We start from the raw sequence: 18,492 nt of genomic DNA on the forward strand, positions 1-18,492 counted from the left end.
AGGCTGAACGGCCAGGCCCAAGACTTTGGGCTTGATTTACAGGTAGGTGGCATCGGGTCTCGGTGGGCGGGAGTCGCGGGGATCCGGGGAGGGAGAGAGTGGAAGGGGAGTAGAGAGGGAGGGGGGGAAGGAGAGAGGAGGGAGGGGGGGAAGGAGAGAGGAGGGAGTGAGGGAAGGAGAGAGGAGGGAGGGAGGGAAGGAGAGAGGAGGGAGGGAGGGAAGGAGAGAGGAGGGAGGGAGGGAAGGAGAGAGGAGGGAGGGAGGGAAGGAGAGAGGAGGGAGGGAGGGAAGGAGAGAGGAGGGAGGGAGGGAAGGAGAGAGGAGGGAGGGAGGGAAGGAGAGAGGAGGGAGGGAGGGAAGGAGAGAGGAGGGAGGGAGGGAAGGAGAGAGGAGGGAGGGAGGGAAGGAGAGAGGAGGGAGGGAGGGAAGGAGAGAGGAGGGAGGGAGGGAAGGAGAGAGGAGGGAGGGAGGGAAGGAGAGAGGAGGGAGGGAGGGAAGGAGAGAGGAGGGAGGGAGGGAAGGAGAGAGGAGGGAGGGAGGGAAGGAGAGAGGAGGGAGGGAGGGAAGGAGAGAGGAGGGAGGGAGGGAAGGAGAGAGGAGGGAGGGAAGGAGAGAGGAGGGGAGGGAAGGAGAGAGGAGGGGGAGGGAAGGAGAGAGGAGGGGGAGGGAAGGAGAGAGGGGGGGGAAGGGAGAGAAGGAGGCTGAACGGCCAGGCCCAAGACTTTGGGCTTGATTTACAGGTAGGTGGCATCGGGTCTCGGTGGGCGGGAGTCGCGGGGATCCGGGGAGGGAGAGAGTGGAAGGGGAGTAGAGAGGGAGGGGAGTAGAGAGGGAGGGGGGGAAGGAGAGAGGAGGGAGGGAGGGAAGGAGAGAGGAGGGAGGGAGGGAAGGAGCGAGGGAGGGAGGGAGGGAAGGAGCGAGGGAGGGAGGGAGGGAAGGAGCGAGGAGGGAGGGAGGGAAGGAGCGAGGAGGGAGGGAGGGAAGGAGAGAGGAGGGAGGGAGGGAAGGAGAGAGGAGGGAGGGAGGGAAGGAGAGAGGAGGGAGGGAGGGAAGGAGAGAGGAGGGAGGGAGGGAAGGAGAGAGGAGGGAGGGAGGGAAGGAGAGAGGAGGGAGGGAGGGAAGGAGAGAGGAGGGAGGGAGGGAAGGAGAGAGGAGGGAGGGAGGGAAGGAGAGAGGAGGGAGGGAGGGAAGGAGAGAGGAGGGAGGGAGGGAAGGAGAGAGGAGGGAGGGAGGGAAGGAGAGAGGAGGGAGGGAGGGAAGGAGAGAGTAGGGCGGGAGGGAAGGAGAGAGGAGGGAGGGAGGGAAGGAGAGAGGAGGGAGGGAGGGAAGGAGAGAGGAGGGAGGGAGGGAAGGAGAGAGGAGGGAGGAAGGAGAGAGGAGGGAGGGAGGGAAGGAGAGAGGAGGGAGGGAGGGAAGGAGAGAGGAGGGAGGGAGGGAAGGAGAGAGGAGGGAGGGAGGGAAGGAGAGAGGAGGGAGGGAGGGAAGGAGAGAGGAGGGAGGGAGGGAAGGAGAGAGGAGGGAGGGAGGGAAGGAGAGAGGAGGGAGGGAGGGAGAGAGGAGGGAGGGAGGGTGAGAGGAGGGAGGGAGGAGGGAGGGCGGGAAGGAGGGGGGGAAGGGAGAGGAGGAGGGGTGAGGGAGGGGAGGAGGGGGGCAGGGAAGGGGAGAGGAGGGAGAGAGGGAAGGAGAGAGGAAAGAGAGAGGGGGAGGGAGGAGAGAGGAGGAAAGAGAGGATGGAAGGAGGGAAGGAAAGAGGGGGGGGGAGAGAGAGGAGGCTGAACGGCCGGTCCCAAGACTTCAGGCTGGATTTACAGGTAGGTGGCGTCGGGTCTTGGCGGGCGGGGGGGGGAGTCGCGGAGGTCCGGGGAGGGAGAGTCGCGGAGGTCGGGGGTTGGGGGAGAGGTGGTGGGGAAGAGTCGCGGAGGTCGGGGAGAGGGTGGGGGGACGAGAGTCACGGCAGTCGGGAGGGGAGGGGAGGGGGAGGGGAGCGGAGGTCAGATCGGGTCAGGGGGGGCGGGGGGAAGCAGAGGTCGAGTTGTGGGGGGGAGGGAGAGCGGGGGTCGGGTTGAGTGGGAGGAGCCTTAAGCACGCAGCCCCAGTGAGGCCATTCGGCCAGGGCTAGGGGCTGCGTGTTTCGGGCCCCTCCCACAGTTTTGGGCGCCTGGAGCTACTGCACATGCGCGGCCCACTGTAGCGCATGTGCAGAGGTCCTGGCACTTGTTTCAGCGCAGGGACCTGGCTCCGCCCCCAACAGCTTGTGCTGTGCTGCGCCCAGCTGCAGAGGGCCTGCAGGGAGCCGGAGAATAGGTGAGTTTTTTTTAGGCGCACTTTGTGGCGCGAAAAACGGGCATCCAGGTCCGGGCTGCGCCGTTTTAGGCGCTGCCCGAAACTTGGGCCCTTTGTTTTCTGCATCTCTGAACTTCACACAGAGCAGCTGCTGGCACAAAATAATGAGAAAAGATACTCAACTACAGTGTATTATAGGAGGTAAATGCAGTCACATTTTCAGGCATCACCTGATCAAACTTTCAGGGACAGCTTCGGTGATTCTAACACACACAAAGAAATAAAATAAACCTGCAAAGTGCTCAAGTGGAAAACAGGGGATAGTTAAATGCCTGATGTGATATTAGCATGATGAGAGAAATCAATAAAATTAAAGACATTTACAAGACATAGAGAACATGTGAGTAGCTAAGGTAGTGGACGATAAGACAGGTAGAATTGGAAGGATGAAAAAACTGGCAATGCTACTGTTGTGACTCGGGAATTGGAAGCACAATTTCTAAATTTGCAGTTGACACTAAATTGGGGTAGTAGTTACCAAGAATGTGACAAAATACAAGAAGACATTCATAAATTGGCAGAATGGGCATTTAATTGTGAAATTGATTTCAATATAGGTAAGTGTGAGGTGGTGTATTTGGTAGGAAGAATAAAGAGGCCACATACTGCTGGGATAAGAGATTAAATGGGGTAGGAGCAAAGGGATCGAGGGGTTGATACCCAAATCATTAAAAGTAGTGACAGAGGTTAATAAGGCCATTTAAAAAGCAAACCCCAAGCACTGGGATTCATTTCTAAAGGGATAGAATTGAAAGGTAGGAACATGGCCTTTATTTCAAAGGGGATGGAGTATAAAAGCAGGGAAGTCTTGCTACAGCTATACAGGGTATTGGTGAGGTCACATCTGGAATACTGCGTGCAGTTTTGGTTTCCATATTTACGAAAGGATATACTTGCTTTGGAGGCAGTTCAGAAAAGGTTCACTAGGTTGATTCCAGAGATGAGGGGGTTGACTTATGAGGAAAGGTTGAGTAGGTTGGGCCTCTACTCATTGGAATTCAGAAGAATGAGAGGTGATCTTATCAAAACTTAGAAGATTATGAGGGGGCTTGACAAGGTGGATGCAGAGAGGATGTTTCCACTAATGGGGGAGACTAGAACTAGAGGGCATGGTCTTAGAATAAGGGGCCCCCCAATTAAAACTGAAATGAGGAGAAATTTCTTCTCTCAGAGGGTTGTGGATCCGTGGAATTCGCTGCCTCAGAGAGCTGTGGAAGCTGGGACATTGATTAAATTTAAGACAGAAATAGACAGTTTCTTGAACATTAGGGGAATAAGGAGTTATAGAGAGCGGGCAGGGAAGTGGACCTGAGTCCATGATCGGATCAGCCATGGTTGTATTAAATGGCTCGAGGGGGCGTATGGCCTTCTCCTATTTCTTATGTTCTTATGATGTTGAACTTGTATCGAATCTTAGTTAGACCACACTAGAGTACTGTACAGTGTTCTGGTTTCCATATTATAAAAAGGATATAGAAGCATTGATAGTTCTGGTATCATCCTTGTGAAACTGAGAGGTTATAACTCTCAGGAAAGATTTAACAGGCTGGTGCTCTTTCCTCTAGAAAAGAGAAGGCTGAGGTTGTCTGGATAGAGGTCTTTAAGATAATGAAACGGTTTGATAGGGTAGATGGAGAAATGAGAACCCATAAATATAAGATAGTCACTAATAAATCCAGAATGGAATTCAAGAGAAATTTCTTTACTCAAAAGAATGGTATTTGGCACACGCTAACACAAGGAGTAGTTGAGGCAAATAGCAGAGATGCATTTAAGGGGCAGCTAGACAAGCATGAGGGAGAAATGAATAGATAGGAACGATATGGTGATAGGGTTAGATGAAGAGAGGCGGGAGGAGGCTCATGTGGAACATAAACAGCAGCATAGACCAGTTGTGTCGAACGACCCGTTTCTCGATGTAACGCAAGGCAAGAATCCAGTGGCCCAAGAGTCTGTTACAAAAAGAGTAGTTTGGCACTAAGAGTGCAAACCATTCTGCCAGCAAGATGCTGTAACAGAGAGGGACAATCCCAAGCATCAACTCTTCCAGCACCCCCATTGACCGAGAAAACATCAATACGCTGATCCCATTTCACCACCACTTCCTGACAGAAAGTGGTAGCGCCTTTGCCTCTGAGGCAGAAAGTTGTGGGTTCAAGTCCCACGCCAGAGATTTGAGTACAAAAATCTAGGCTGACACCCAGTGCTGTGCTGAGGGAGTATTGCTCTGTCGGAGGTGGCATCTTTCGGATGAGATGTTAAACCGAAGCCCAATCTGCTCTTACAGGTGGATGTAAAAGACCCTATGGCAGGGGAGTTATCTCTGGTGTCCTCGCCAATATTTATCCCTAAAAAATATTACCAATAAACAGATCATCTGGTCATTATCACATTGCTGTTAGTAGGAGCTTGCTGTTTTCAAACTGGCCGTCCCGTTTCCTGCATTACAACTGTTATATATGTAAACTTGTCTGTACTCTGTACAGTCACCAGAGGGCTCATCCCCTGGAGTCCCAAGGGATCCCATAATCCCTTGGGAGCACAGGTATTTAAGGAGGCCTCACAGGTTGGAGGTGCAGTCTGGAGACCTGCAATAAAAGACTAAGGCCATAATGCTACTTTGAGCTCACAGTGTTCAGTCTGACTCTTTCTCCATTCATAACAACAACAGTGACTACACTTCCAAAAAGTATTTCATTGGCTATACAGTGCTTTGGAATGTCTGGTGGTGGTGAAAGGTGCTATATAAATGCACATATTTCATTTTTCTTTCAGAGAGATAATGTGGGAGCTACAGTTATTACTGTCCAGTGCCTGATAGAAAGATTTAAAATGAGTGAAGTTGCTCATTCTTGCCACAAATGCTGCCTGATCTCCTAAGTGTTGGCAGAATGCTCTGCTGACAATACTTGGTTAGTATTTGTAATGTAGGCCTTGGTCCATAATCAAAGTACATCTGCATCAAACTGCAACTTCAGATTCGGTCCTGGTAGCAGATTTAAAAGCGTGCTGTCCGTCTATTCAGCGAACTGCTTGTATTATCAAGTGTTAACTGCTAGTTTTGTTTCATCACCAGTTGTTGTCCCAAACTCACCAGCCGATAAATGGTCGCCGTGTATTCTCCGTCCTTTATCTGCACCAGCGTCATCTTGATTACAGCGTGCCCGAAAATAATGCGGCTTTGGAATAAAGAACGGCGTTAATTAACTTAGGATCAATGCCATTAATTATCCGTCACGAATCTCGTGAAGAATTGCGCTCCTTTGCTGACGCTGTGATCATGGAAACCGACCGGAAATAAGGGAGGAACTGGAACCAGCGACTGGCTATTCATTGGTGGGCCAAATTGAGGTCAGGGCGCCATCTTTAGTACTGGCACAGTCAAAGGAAACTGCACTCTTGTTGCATTTCCCAACAAATGTAGCTTCATCCAGTATTGATGAGCAATAAAGATATATAGTGCATACATTTTCAAATAATTATTAGAGGCCAATTGTTGGAAGCTTATTTTTCTGTGGAACAAAGGGTCATGTAAAACTCAAAAGAAGCTGACATGACCAACACAAAAAAATGACATACAACTGAAAAGAGCTCTTAACTAAATGCCACAACAAAGTCATTGCTTCGAGGTCACTGAATAAGTTAAATTCCTTTTCTTTACACCATGTTTGCCAAACTCACCGCGTCATAAATCAGGAGACGAACTCTTTAAAAAATCATGAGATTTGGTATAGAAATCATGAGTGGCTATTTTTTTTTCTCGACCTGACCCCTCGCTGAGCTTTGCTCCTGGACTAGAAGTGCATTCCCCACCTTTACTCTCGGACAGGAAGTGCATTCGGCTGTTACTAACCGATTATTAACATAAGAACATGAAATAGGTGGTATAGGTGGATCAGTGGCCCCGCTGTCGTGTCATTCACAGGCTGGCCTCACTCTGCCTTTGACCGTGATTCTTTCCAGAAAATAAGCTCCTCCAGCCCTACGTCCCTCCGAGATCTCTGCGCTATTGCAATTCTGGCCTGTTGTGCATTCTCGATTTTAATCGCTCCACCATTGACGGCCATGCCTTCAGCTGCCTAGGCCCTACGCTCTGGAATTGCCTCCCTAAACCTCTCCACCTCTCCTCCTTTAAGGCACTCCTTAAAACCTACCTCCTTGACTGAGCCTTTGATGACCTGCCCTAATATCGCCTTATGAGGCTCAGTGTCAAATTTTGCTTGATAAACACTCCTGTGAAGTGCCTTGGGACGTTTTACTATATCCAAGGCGCTATATAAATGCAAGTTGTTTTTGTTGCTATTATCAACTCTGGCCCTCGATGCCTGGTTACCACCTGCCCCAAACAGCTAACTATTCTCTGTAAAGACAAATCACCCACGAATTCACACATCCAGTCCCGTTAAACTGACATGGGGCACAGTGATCCAACAGGAGTAGAAATTAAACACTGTGCCCATGCCCCACCCATGGTAAGTAGAACTGGTAACTTACTGGGAACTCCAATGGTAGCCAGCATTGGGTAACAAATGTATTTGATCTTGAAGATGATCTTGGTGCAATGCATTACCTCTTAAAAAAAACTCAACATGCAGCCAAGAGACCATTATAATAGATGCACTTTCAGAGGCAATTTAGGTAGTCAGTTATGTTGACTAACCGGCTTCTAAGCACCCTAGTGAAGGCAATAGTCTCCCTTTGTGTCCCTAATCCACAAAGATCAAAACACCATCATCATCGTAGGCAGTCCCTCGAATCGAGGATGACTTGCTTCCATGCCAAAAAGTTCACAGGTGTTTCAATGAAGGACCGAATATTCCAGGTCCTGAACTACATGTTGAAGGGTGGAAGATGCCTGTGCATGGATTTATTTAACGTGTGGTGGCCGCTGCATACCAGCCACCACATGGGCTTGACAGAGCTAGGTCTTGGTCTTGGTCCAGTGGCAAGGATTAACCAAGACAACTGGAGACCAGCTCTGCTGCACGGACCTAGCGCGCACACACATCGCAGTGTGGGCTGGCCCGTGCTGCCCCTGGGCCCTCGCCTCTTCTGGGCCCCGAACTCTCGCCTCTCTTGGGCCCCAATCACGTTGCTCCACCATCACTTGCCGCTCCTGCGCCTCGACCTTGCCACTCCTGCTGTACTTGCACGCTCCAATCATCGATCTGGACCTTGGTGACATCCACTCCAGTCGCCTTCTTCGCTGCCGTCGCTCTCCTGCTCCAGCACGTGCACATGCTACACCAAGGTACTAGCTGTCTTACTGAATGGCAAGACATTGCTGAAATATTGGTGTTTCCGACATACAACAGTGACTATACTTCAAAAGTACTACATTGGATTTGAAGCACTTTAAGAGATCCTGAGGTCTTGAAAGGCGCTATATAAATTCAAGTATTTATTTTTATTTTATTGTTTAGAAGCTGTGCAAAACAAGTGCCCATCTTGCATTCAGAATACCTCGAGACTGCCACTGCATTGACAACTCAGCTTGGGACTCTCTGGAATAACAAATCACTTTTGTGCTCGATTCTGTTCAAAACACTTTTTAAGTTTATCCATGTCTGGATCCTATTCTTCGGGGGAAAAGATGGTTACAAAATCCTGAACTGTGACACCATTGTAGTGCTGAATTTCACCGTTATTTTTTCTGTCTGCAGTTGTGAATTTTTTCTAGGTTGCTCTTGGCCATCTAATCATCCTTTTAGACTCTTGCACTGTTCCAATGAAGCTCAACACAAGCTCGAGGAACAGCACCTCATCTTTCGGTTAGGCACTTTACAGCCTTCTGGACTCAACATCGAGTTCAACAATTTCTGCCATATTTTGCTCTTATGTATTTTCTCACTTTTGCTTTGTTTCCCATGGCAGCTGGTAACTATCCTAACCATTCACACTCTAGCTAAACTAATCTTTCTCTAACTATTGCTATTACCATCTCAGGTCGGCCCATCATCCCTTTGGCCTCTCTAATCTCTCCTGTCTTCCACCCTATCACAGACCTTCCCTTTTGTTCTTTCCTCCCCTCCCCCTTTCAGTGCTCCTTAAGAATCCATTCATTTCGAACAGTCACCAGTTCCGATGAAGGGTCATCGACCTGAAATGTTAACTCTGTTTCTCTCCACAGATGCTGCCTGACCCGCTGAGATTTCCAGCACTTTCTGTTTTTATTTCAGATTCCAGCATCTGCAGTATTTTGCTTTTGAAATCATCCTTTTAATTTGTTTCCACATGTTTCTATATTTATACCAATGAACCCTTTTAGCCAGAAGCATTTACAAAGGACATTTTTCCTCTTTATTTCACTTTTGATTTGTTAATTCATTTAGGTTACTCTGATCTTGCTTATTTGAGGTATATATTTTATCTACATTTGCAGCATTAAAGGCGTTTCACTTGTCCACTACTGAAGTGTTGTTGAATAGGGATTCTCAACCTTTTTGATTCCGAGGCCTGCCTCCCTGTTATCAAAAATCAACGGACCCCCGTAACACATACAAATATTTTTTCTGTATAAAAACAAGTTATACAATTAAGCATGTATATATATTATTATTTTTATCTTACTTATTTAATGATCCTGAAATTCCAGCCTTCCTGGGTCTGTACAGAGTTTCTACAGACTCAGGAAGGCATCAGAAAAGCCGGTTTTCAGCACACAATGCTGGAGCCTGACAGATCCTCTGCATCTCGGGAGCGAGGACATTTGCAAGGGCAAGATTGCGGTATTTACCCATATCTTGCCCAGCAAATGTCCTCAAAACTTTTGCGCTTGGCGTAAGAGTTTTAAAACACTCAAAAACGTTGGAAAATAAAATTTTAAAAACATTTTATTGTTAAAATCCCTCCCCACTGCGGTAAGTTTATTTTAAACCATAATTTAAAAAACTTTTTAAAAATTGGAAAAATATATATTTTTTAAATACATAAATAACTTTAATTTAAATGAATTAAAATATGTTGTGCATTTTTTCTATCTTTTATTATTGGTTATGTGTGTTTTGGGGGCTGTTTCTCATTCAACTTACGGAGTTCCCATTATTATGAATGAGAATATACTACACCTGATTGGCTGTCCAGGGCCATGTGACACCAGCTCCAGGCCTGCGCATGTCCCGACGTGCACATGCTGCGATGCGCAGTCAGGGGAGGCCTCAGGACCGGGATCTCGCATGGGCACAGCAGCTTCAAGTAGGTGCGCTTCTTTTTTCTAAAATCCAGTCGCACGCCCGCGGAAAGGAGAAACTGGGATTTCTGGGCCAGTGGGAAACTTGTTGCTGGGGAGCACGAAAAACCGTGATAACGCCTTCAGCTATTTTATTAACTCAGACCGAAGACATTGAAGGAGCGAGTCACACCAGATCCTGATTATTAATGCCTTGCCGCAGGCCCAGAGATTGGGAAATCTCTTTATTTTCGCCCCCCCCTCCAAGGCCACATGGTGCGCGCACCCTCTCCATTGACAGCGCACCCTCCCTGTCTCAAACACCAGGAAAAAAACGGTTCCTTTTCAAACGTCCAAGCGGCTTCCAACCAACACAGGGTGGCTCTGTTCAAGGGGAAAGAAAAGGATTGAAAGTAAGGCATGTTGCTACCTCAGCCCGTGCAACACCGGACTAACTCGCGGATTTCCCCGCCCCCAACTCAGGTTTTAATCCCCTGGATGAGAAATTATAACTCCCACTATTTTATTTAAAATAGTTAAAACCAGTGAGTGATTTATGAACGTGGAAGCGAATAGGGCTGGATCAGAAAAACAATTTAACGAGATAAATACTGCTGTAAAAGTCAGTGGCACGCAAAGGCACTTGTCTAACCTAACAAATGGTGTCCAACAGTAAGAACCTGAATTGACTGCGCATGCACAGTCTTTGTATAGCTGGGACTATTCCACTCGTCTCAATATACAGGGGAGACTACTGATGTTTAAATATTAATACTTTCCACTGTATATTGATGGGACAAACCAACTGGCGGACTCCCTGCAATCTTCTTGTGGACCCCTAGAGGGCTGCGGACCCCCTGGTTGAGTGCCGCTGTTGGGGAACAACCTTCTCCAATCCATTTACTTTAGTTGTTCCTCATTTCATTGAATTTAACCCTTTTAAAGTTATTTACCTTTGCCCCGAAATTGTTGGCCTTACCGCCCGCTGATGCCGACTGCCACCGTGTTTCTTTGGCGGTCTCCCCTCGGTGACAGATTCCTCCAGGTCTACTGCCGGCGGCAAAGTCGTGTAAGTGACCTCCCTCCTGCTGAGCTGGCAGATTTCTCCAGGCGGGAGTCGGTGGCCGCAGGGGGAAGGACCGCTGTGTGGAGGCAGGTCTAACCCCAAAGGTGAGTATGAAAACCTGCAAAAAAATGTTAGTGAATTTCTTTTAAATTTTTTTTTTCCAGTGATTCATCTGTATGGGATCTCCTGAAGCTGTTCCAGTGTTTTTTTTTTGTGAAGATTTTTATTTTTAGCTGTTCCCCCCCCTCCCTGGGCAGCACTTTGGCGAGGATCGCATTTGCCGCCGAGATTGGGAGCTCCCACCCGCTGCCCCCCAGATTGATGGCATAAGCCATTATTTTGCCGATGGGCGGTACTGCCGTCTCTTGTAGAGGAACCTTCCTGGCAAAGTACCTCCCGGTCTCTCGGTGGTCCTTTGGGTGGCCCTTTGGCAGGTTTTGGCTTTGACCAAGTTCGGGCCCCTGGCTTTTGATCTTTTGCATATCTGAATCTCCGATCATGTTAAACCTCTATTTCCTGTACGTTGTTGGGATCAGTAGCAAATATCAGGTCAAAGTGAACGCTGCTTCTCCTCGCTTCCTTGACTCACTGGGTCATGAAGCAGTCCTGCATTATATTTACCATCTCTGATTCTCTAAATTGCTTGGGCTTTCCTAGTTTATATTGTGTTGAATTAAAGTTTCCTGTTAAAATAAATTTCCTGTTCTCACATACCAATTTTATTTCTAAGAGCAAGTTGTCCTCTTCCTTATGCTAACTTACTGGTCTGTAGCGTACCCTAGTGTTAGTTTGAAGTTTTCCACATTTCAAATGCTTAACCAAAGTAGTTAATTTTCTAGTTGTTCCTCCTTGCACAGGAATAACTTCATTTACCTCCCAAATACCCCTGCATATCAGCTTAGATCTCCACTTTTTCTGTCCATTCTGCATGTGTCATGTACTTTTGGGATCACTAGCCACTAGATGGCCATTGGGCTGCATGCATGTGTGTGCAGCCCAAGTATAAAAGGCCAGCCATTTTGTATATTAGTCACTTTGGGCCTTAATAAAGCAGAGCCAAGGTTAATACCTCTTGGAGTTAAACAATACTCAGTCTAACAGTTATTGCATGCACAACATTTGGCGACGAGGCAACAAGAACCTTTGCATGCAAAAATGAGCACAATTAGATTGTTGGAGCGATTTGTGGAAGGAGAAGGTTGGACAGACTTTGTGAGCCGTTTGAGCCCGTTCTTCATGGCCAACAAAATGGAGGAGGTCGGTGACGCAGATCGGCGCCGGGCGGTGTTCCTCACGGTTTGCAGTCCAAAAATTTATGGTCTGATAAAGAATCTGCTCCTGCCTGTGAGTCCAAGAGAGAAGACGTATGAAGAATTGTGTACACTGGTACAGGACCACCTTAAGCCAGACGAAGGCATCATCATCTCGAGATACAGATTTTATATGCACGTTCGCTCAGAGGGCCAGAATGCAACGGAATTCGTTGCCGACCTGAGACGTCTAGCGGGACTGTGTAAGTTCGGGGCTGTGTTGGCAGACATGCTTCGGGACTTCTTTGTTATCGACATCAACCACGAGGTGATCCTGCGTAAACTACTGGCGGTGGAGACGTTGGACTTGAACAGGGCCATCACGATCGCTCAGTCATGCCTGACGAAGGATAGAAATCTAAAGCAGATATCAGTGAAAAATCGAAACTCGACAAGTACTGTAAATGTGATTGATTCAGTGTTCGGCAGAGGGCACATGGCAGGGCCTACTGACTGCATACGCAAAATCTGTGGCTGCCCAAAATCTGCCAGCAGGAATGGGGGCGAGTCAATCAATAATGAGCCAGAGGGCATTCGACAAGCTGTGGGATACTAAGGCTGTGAGGCCCAGGCTGAGTCCAGTCAATGCCAAGTTGTGCACGTACACCAAAGAACTCATAACGGTGATTGGCAGTGCCACAATTAAAGTGTCGTCGGTTTGAACTGGAGACAGATCACAAGCCGCTCATTTCACTGTTCTCTGAAAACAAAGGTATCAATACCAATACTTCATCCCGCATCTAGAGGTGGGCGCTGACATTATCCGCTTATGATTATGTCATTCGCCATAGACCTGGCACCGAGAATTGTGCCGATGCTTTGAGCCATCTGCCATTACCCACACCGGAGGTGGAAACGCCACAACCGGCAGACCTATTGTTAGTTATGGATGCTTTTGAGAGTGAAGGAACCCCTGTCACAGCTCAATAAGTTAAGACCTCGACCAGCCAGGACCTGATTTTATTGGTGGTGAAGAGTTGCATCCTCAAAGGATACCCAAGCAAATGTGCAAGGAAACCAAACCTTACATTCGTCGCAAAGATGAACTGTCTATTCAGTCGGATTGTATACTGTGGGGCAATCATGTTGTTATGCCCAAGAAAGGGAGAGAGAAATTTGTACGTGAGCTACATAGCACACATCCCGGCCTTGTAATGATGAAAGCCATTGCCAGGGCTCATGTATGGTGGCCGGGAATTGACTCTGAGCTGGAATCATGTGTGCATCAGTGCAACACTTGCATGCAGCTCAGCAAAGCACCAGCAGAATCGCTGCTGATTCTGTGGCCGTGGCCGTCGAAACCATGGTACAGGATCCACATAGACTTTGCAGGTCCCTTCCTGGGGAAAATGTTTTTAGTTGTGGTGGATGCATATTCGAAGTGGATAGAGTCTATAATCATGTCATCCAGCACATCCACAGCTACCATTGAGAATCTCAGTGTCATGTTCGCGACACATGATCTGCCTGACATCGTTGTTAGCGACAATGGATCGTGCTTCACCAGTCAGGAGTTTCAAGAATTCATGAAACTCAATCGTATCAAACATGTAAGGTCAGCACCGTTCAAACCTGCATCCAATAGGCAAGCAGAATGTGCTGTCCAAATCATAAAGCAGAGTATGAAGCGAGTAACCCAAAGGTCACTGCAGACCCGCTTGTCATGCATACCGCTTAGTTACAGGACAAGACCACACATGCTTACCGGGGTCTCGCCTGCTGAACTAATGATGAAGAGAGGTCTTAAGACCAAGCTATCTCTTGTACACCCTGACTTGAATAACCATGTTGAATATAAAAGACAAAGTCAAGAAGGGTATCACGATCGTGCAGCTGTGTCACGTGATGTTTCTGTAAATGATCCTGTATATGTTTTGAATTATGGTCAGGGTCCCAAGTGGATCGCTGGTACTGTCATGGCCAAGGAGGGCAACAGAGTATTTATTGTCAAGCTCAAAAATGGGCAAACATGCAGGAAACATATGGATCAGACAAAGCTGCGGCACACAGACGAACCGGAACAGTCGGAGGAAGAGACAATCAACGACCAACCAACCTATCCCCAGTCATCAGAGGACTCAGTGGTCATCAGTGAATCAGGACTTTCAATCACTGACATGTTCAATGAAAATGGACTTTCAATTCCTGATATGGCCATTGCCACTCCCACCAGATCAGCCACCCAGACACCAGTCACAACAGATTCTGAACACTCCCCCAAGGCTGGAGTTGAACTGAGACGATCAACGCGGGAGTGTAAAACACCGGAACATCTCAATTTGTAAAAGACTATGTTAATATCTCAGAGGGGGTGGGGGGGGGGTATTGTCATGTATGTACTTTTGGGATCACTAGCTATTAGATGGCGTCACTGTTGGAGGCCATTGAGCTGCACGCACATGTGTGCAGCCCAAGTATAAAAGGCCAGCCATTTTGTTTATTAGTCAGTTTGGGCCTTGCTGCTTGACCTGCTGAGATTTCCAGCATTTTCTGTTTTTATTTAGGATTCCAGCATCTGCAGTATTTTGCTTGTGTGTTGCAATCTCATGTGTTCTCTCTATTCCTATGGTCTTGATTACAGACCAAACACTCTGAATACATCCTTATATTTCTCGACCACTCACACTTCCTTCACCCCTTCCAACTCCACTTCTTTCTGCATCTTCCCCAGAAAAAACTCTTATCCCCTCAACCCCAGTCAATTACAAATGTACTTTTAAACTCTTTACTGTCTTCTATTTCTGCAATATTTGTCCAGCAATCAATTTGTTCAACAATTCCCTCACCTCCACTTTTGAAGCCCTTTGCCCCCACAAACCTTTACTCTCTGCCATTCAAGTTGATGTGGCTCCTATCTTCACTTCCTGAAGTCCAAAAGGCGCAGACGTGAATGTGTCTGGAGCTCAACACATTTAGCCGTCCATCACCAGACCAGGCTGGACTGCATCAGGCGCTATCGGGTCTCTGTCTTCTCTCGCTATAATTAAACACGACTCCAGGATCATCCTGGAGAATAAAGATGATCACTGGTTTATTTTCTCCACCACCACCCATCTCCTTAAATCCTTCTCTCCTGTCCCCTGCTCCCTCGCCTCAAACAGCAAATATGAGGAGTTCATGGATTTCTTTGACACTAGGATTGAGACTGTTGTGTATCTGTAAAGCATGCACTCCCATGTTCCACCACCAGGGAGTGCATCCCCTGAAGTCCCGAGGGATCCCAGCACCCCTTGGGAGCACTGTATATAAGCCGGCCCCTAAGACCTGTTCCTCACTCTGGAGTGTCTTAATAAAGACTGAGGTCACTGTTACTTTAACCTCCCTGTGTGCAGTCTCACCTGTGTTAGGAACACAATAACTGGCGACGAGTATATGAATCCAACACAAAGATGCAGCAAACTGTGGGCATCCTGGAGAAGTTCTCGGCGGGTGAGGACTGGGAAGCCTATGTTGAATGGCTAGACCAGTACTTTGTAGCCAATGAGCTGGATGGAGAAGGAAGCGCTGCAAAAAGGAAAGCGGTCCTCCTCACGGTCTGCGGGGCACCGACCAACAGCCTCATGAAGAATCTTCTGGCTCCGATGAAACCCACAGTTAAGTCATATGAGGAGCTGTGTACACTGGTTTGGGAGTATCTTAACCCGAGGGAGAGTGTGCTGATGGCGAGGTATCGGTTCTACACGTGCCAGCGATCTGAAGGTCAGGAAGTGGCGAGCTACGTCGACGAGCTAAGGTGACTTGCAGGACAATGTGAGTTTGATGGCTACCTGGAGCAAATGCTCAGAGACTTTTTTGTACTGGACATTGGCCACGAGACCATCCTACGAAAACTTTTGACTGTAGAGACACCGACCTTCAGTAAAGCCATTGCGCTAGCACAGGCGTTTATGTCCACCAGTGATAACACCAAACAAATCTCTCAGCACAAAAGTGCTAGCAATGTTCATAAATTAACTGGAACTGTGTTTGCGAGCAGAAATGTACAGGGCAGAACCCACGAGTCTGCAACTGCCAGCAGGCCTCAGGTGACCCAGATGACTCAGAGTCTGCAACAAAGGATGAATGCAAGGCAATTCACACCTTGTTGGCATTGTGGAGGCTTCCATTCAGCCTATTCATGCTGCTTCAAAGGGTATGTTTGCAAGAGCTGTGGAACAATGATGCACCCCCAATGAGCTTGCAGACGAGCTGCTAGCTCTGCAAAACCTGCTAACCACCACCTGGCAGAGGAAGATCGGTTCATGGTGGATCAAAGCAATTTCGAGCCGCAGAGAGAGGAGGCAGATGCTGAAGTACACGGGGTGCACACATTTTTGACGAAATGTCCACCTATAATGCTAAATGTAAAATTGAATGGCTTACCCGTAGCCATGAAACGGGACACTGGTGCTAGCCAATCCATCATGAGTAAAAAAATGTTTGAGAGACTGTGGTGCAACAAGGCACTCAGACCAGCCTTGAGTCCCATCCACATAAAACTGAAAACGTACACCAAAGAGCTTATCACTGTCCTGGGCAGCACCATGATCAAGGTCACCAACAAGGGCACGGTCTACGAACTGCCACTCTGGATTGTCCCGGGCGATGGCCCCACACTGCTTGAAAGGAGCTGGCTGGGCAAAATCCGCTGGAACTGGGATGACATCCGAGCGCTATCACATGTCGATGAGGCCTCATGTACCCAGGTTCAGAACAAATTTCCTTCCCTTTTTGAGCCAGGCATTGGAAACTTTTTCAGGGCGAAGATGAGGATCCATTTGGTCCCAGAGGCACGACCCATTCACCACAAGGCACGAGCGGTATCTCAAATGATGAGGGAGAGAGTGGAAATCGAGCTGGACAGGCTACAACGCGAGGGCATCATCTCCCCAGTGGAATTCAGCGAGTGGGCCAGCCCAATTGTTCCAATACTCAAAAGTGATGGCACGGTCAGGATTTGCGGCGATTATAAAGTAACTATTAATCGTTTCTCGCTACAGGACCAATATCCGCTACCTAAGACAGGCGACCTATTTGCGACGCTGGCAGGAGGCAAGACGTTCACTAAGCTCGACCTGACTTCGGCCTACATGACGCAGGAGCTGGAGGAGTCTTCGAAGGGCCTCACCTGCATCAACACGCACAAGGGACTGTTCATCTACAACAGATGCCGTTTGGAATTCGGTCGGCTGCAGCGAATTTCCAGAGAAATATGGAGAGCCTACTCAAGTCGGTACCATGCACGGTGGTTTTTCACGACTACATATTGGTCACGGGTCGGGACACCATCGAGCACCTACAAAACCTGGAGGAGGTCCTCCAGCGACTGGATCGCGTAGGGCTGCGGCTGAATAGGTCGAAATGCGTCTTCATGGCAACAGAAGTGGAGATTTTGGGGAGAGAGATCGTGGCGAACGGCATTCGGCCCACAGATGCCAAGACAGAGCCTATCAGGAATGCGCCCAGGCCACAGAACATCATGGAGCTGCGGTCGTTCCTGGGACTCCTCAACTACTTTGGTAACTTCCTAGTGGGGGTTAAGCACCCTCTTAGAGCCCCTACATGTATTATTGTGTAAAAGTGAAAACTGGGTATGGGCTAAAAACCAAGTAATTGCTTTTGAGAAAGCCAGAAACATTTTATGCTCCAACAAGCTGCTTGTATTGTGTAACCCATGTAAAAGACTTGTGCTAGCATGTGATACATCGTCGTACGGTGTCGGGTGTGTATTACAACAAGCTAACATTGCAGGGAAGTTGCAACCTGTCGTCTATGCCACCAGGAGCTTGTCTAAGGCCGAGAGGGCCCACAGCATGATTGAGAAAGAGGCATTAGCGTGTGTGTTCGGGGTAAAGAAAATGCATCAGTACCTGTTTGGCCTCAAATTTGAGCTAGAAACCGATCACAAGCCCCTCATATCCTTGTTCACTGAAAACAAGGGGATAAATACTAATGCCTCAGCCCACATACAAAGGTGGGGACTAGCGCTATCAGCGTATAACTATATCCGCCACAGGCCGGGCACTGAGAACTGTGCGGATGCTCGGCTACCATTGCCCACCACGGGGGTGGAAATGGCGCAGCCTGCAAACTTGTTGATGGTGGCGCAGCCCGCAGACTTGTTGATGGTCATGGAAGCGTTTGAAAATGGTAAATCACCTGTCACGGCCCACCAGATTAGGACTTGGACCAGCCAAGATCCTCTGCTGTCCCTAGTAAAAAACTGTGTACTGCATGGGAGCTGGGCCAGCATCCCCGTTGAAATGCAAGAGCTAATCAAGCCATTCCAGCGGCGAAAGGATGAGTTGTCCATTCAGGCAGACTGCCTGCTGTGGGGTAACCGCGTAGTGCTACCCAAAAATGGCAGGGAGATGTTCATCACGAATCTCCACAGCACACACCCGGGTATAGTGATGATGAAAGCAATAGCCAGATCCCACATGTGGTGGCCCGCTATCGACTCTGACTTAGAGTCCTATGTACAGCAATGCAGTGTGTGTGCTCAGTTGAGCAACGTCCCAGAGAGGCACCACTAAGTTTGTGGTCCTGGCCCTCCAGACCATGGTCAAGGATCCATGTCAACTATGCGGGCCCGTTTCTCGGTAAAATGTTCCTTTGGTGGTGGA

The 18,492-nt window shown here is 48.3% G+C and overlaps 1 protein-coding gene across 3 annotated transcripts in view; it reads right to left on the reverse strand.

Annotated features, from left to right (window-relative positions):
- ift70 (intraflagellar transport 70) overlaps window positions 1–5,626 on the reverse strand; it is a 112,376-nt gene extending 106,750 nt beyond the window's left edge. For all 3 annotated transcript variants that reach the window (XM_070901140.1, XM_070901139.1, XM_070901141.1), the window contains exon 1: window positions 5,438–5,626. In XM_070901140.1, coding sequence (XP_070757241.1) covers window positions 5,438–5,491 — 54 coding nt within the window. In that variant the 5' untranslated portion in view covers window positions 5,492–5,626. The remainder of the gene's footprint in view (window positions 1–5,437) is intronic.
- Between the last annotated feature and the right edge of the window lie 12,866 nt (window positions 5,627–18,492).

Source organism: Pristiophorus japonicus, chromosome 15, assembly GCF_044704955.1.
Source record: "Pristiophorus japonicus isolate sPriJap1 chromosome 15, sPriJap1.hap1, whole genome shotgun sequence".
Lineage (NCBI taxonomy): Eukaryota > Metazoa > Chordata > Chondrichthyes > Pristiophoridae > Pristiophorus > Pristiophorus japonicus.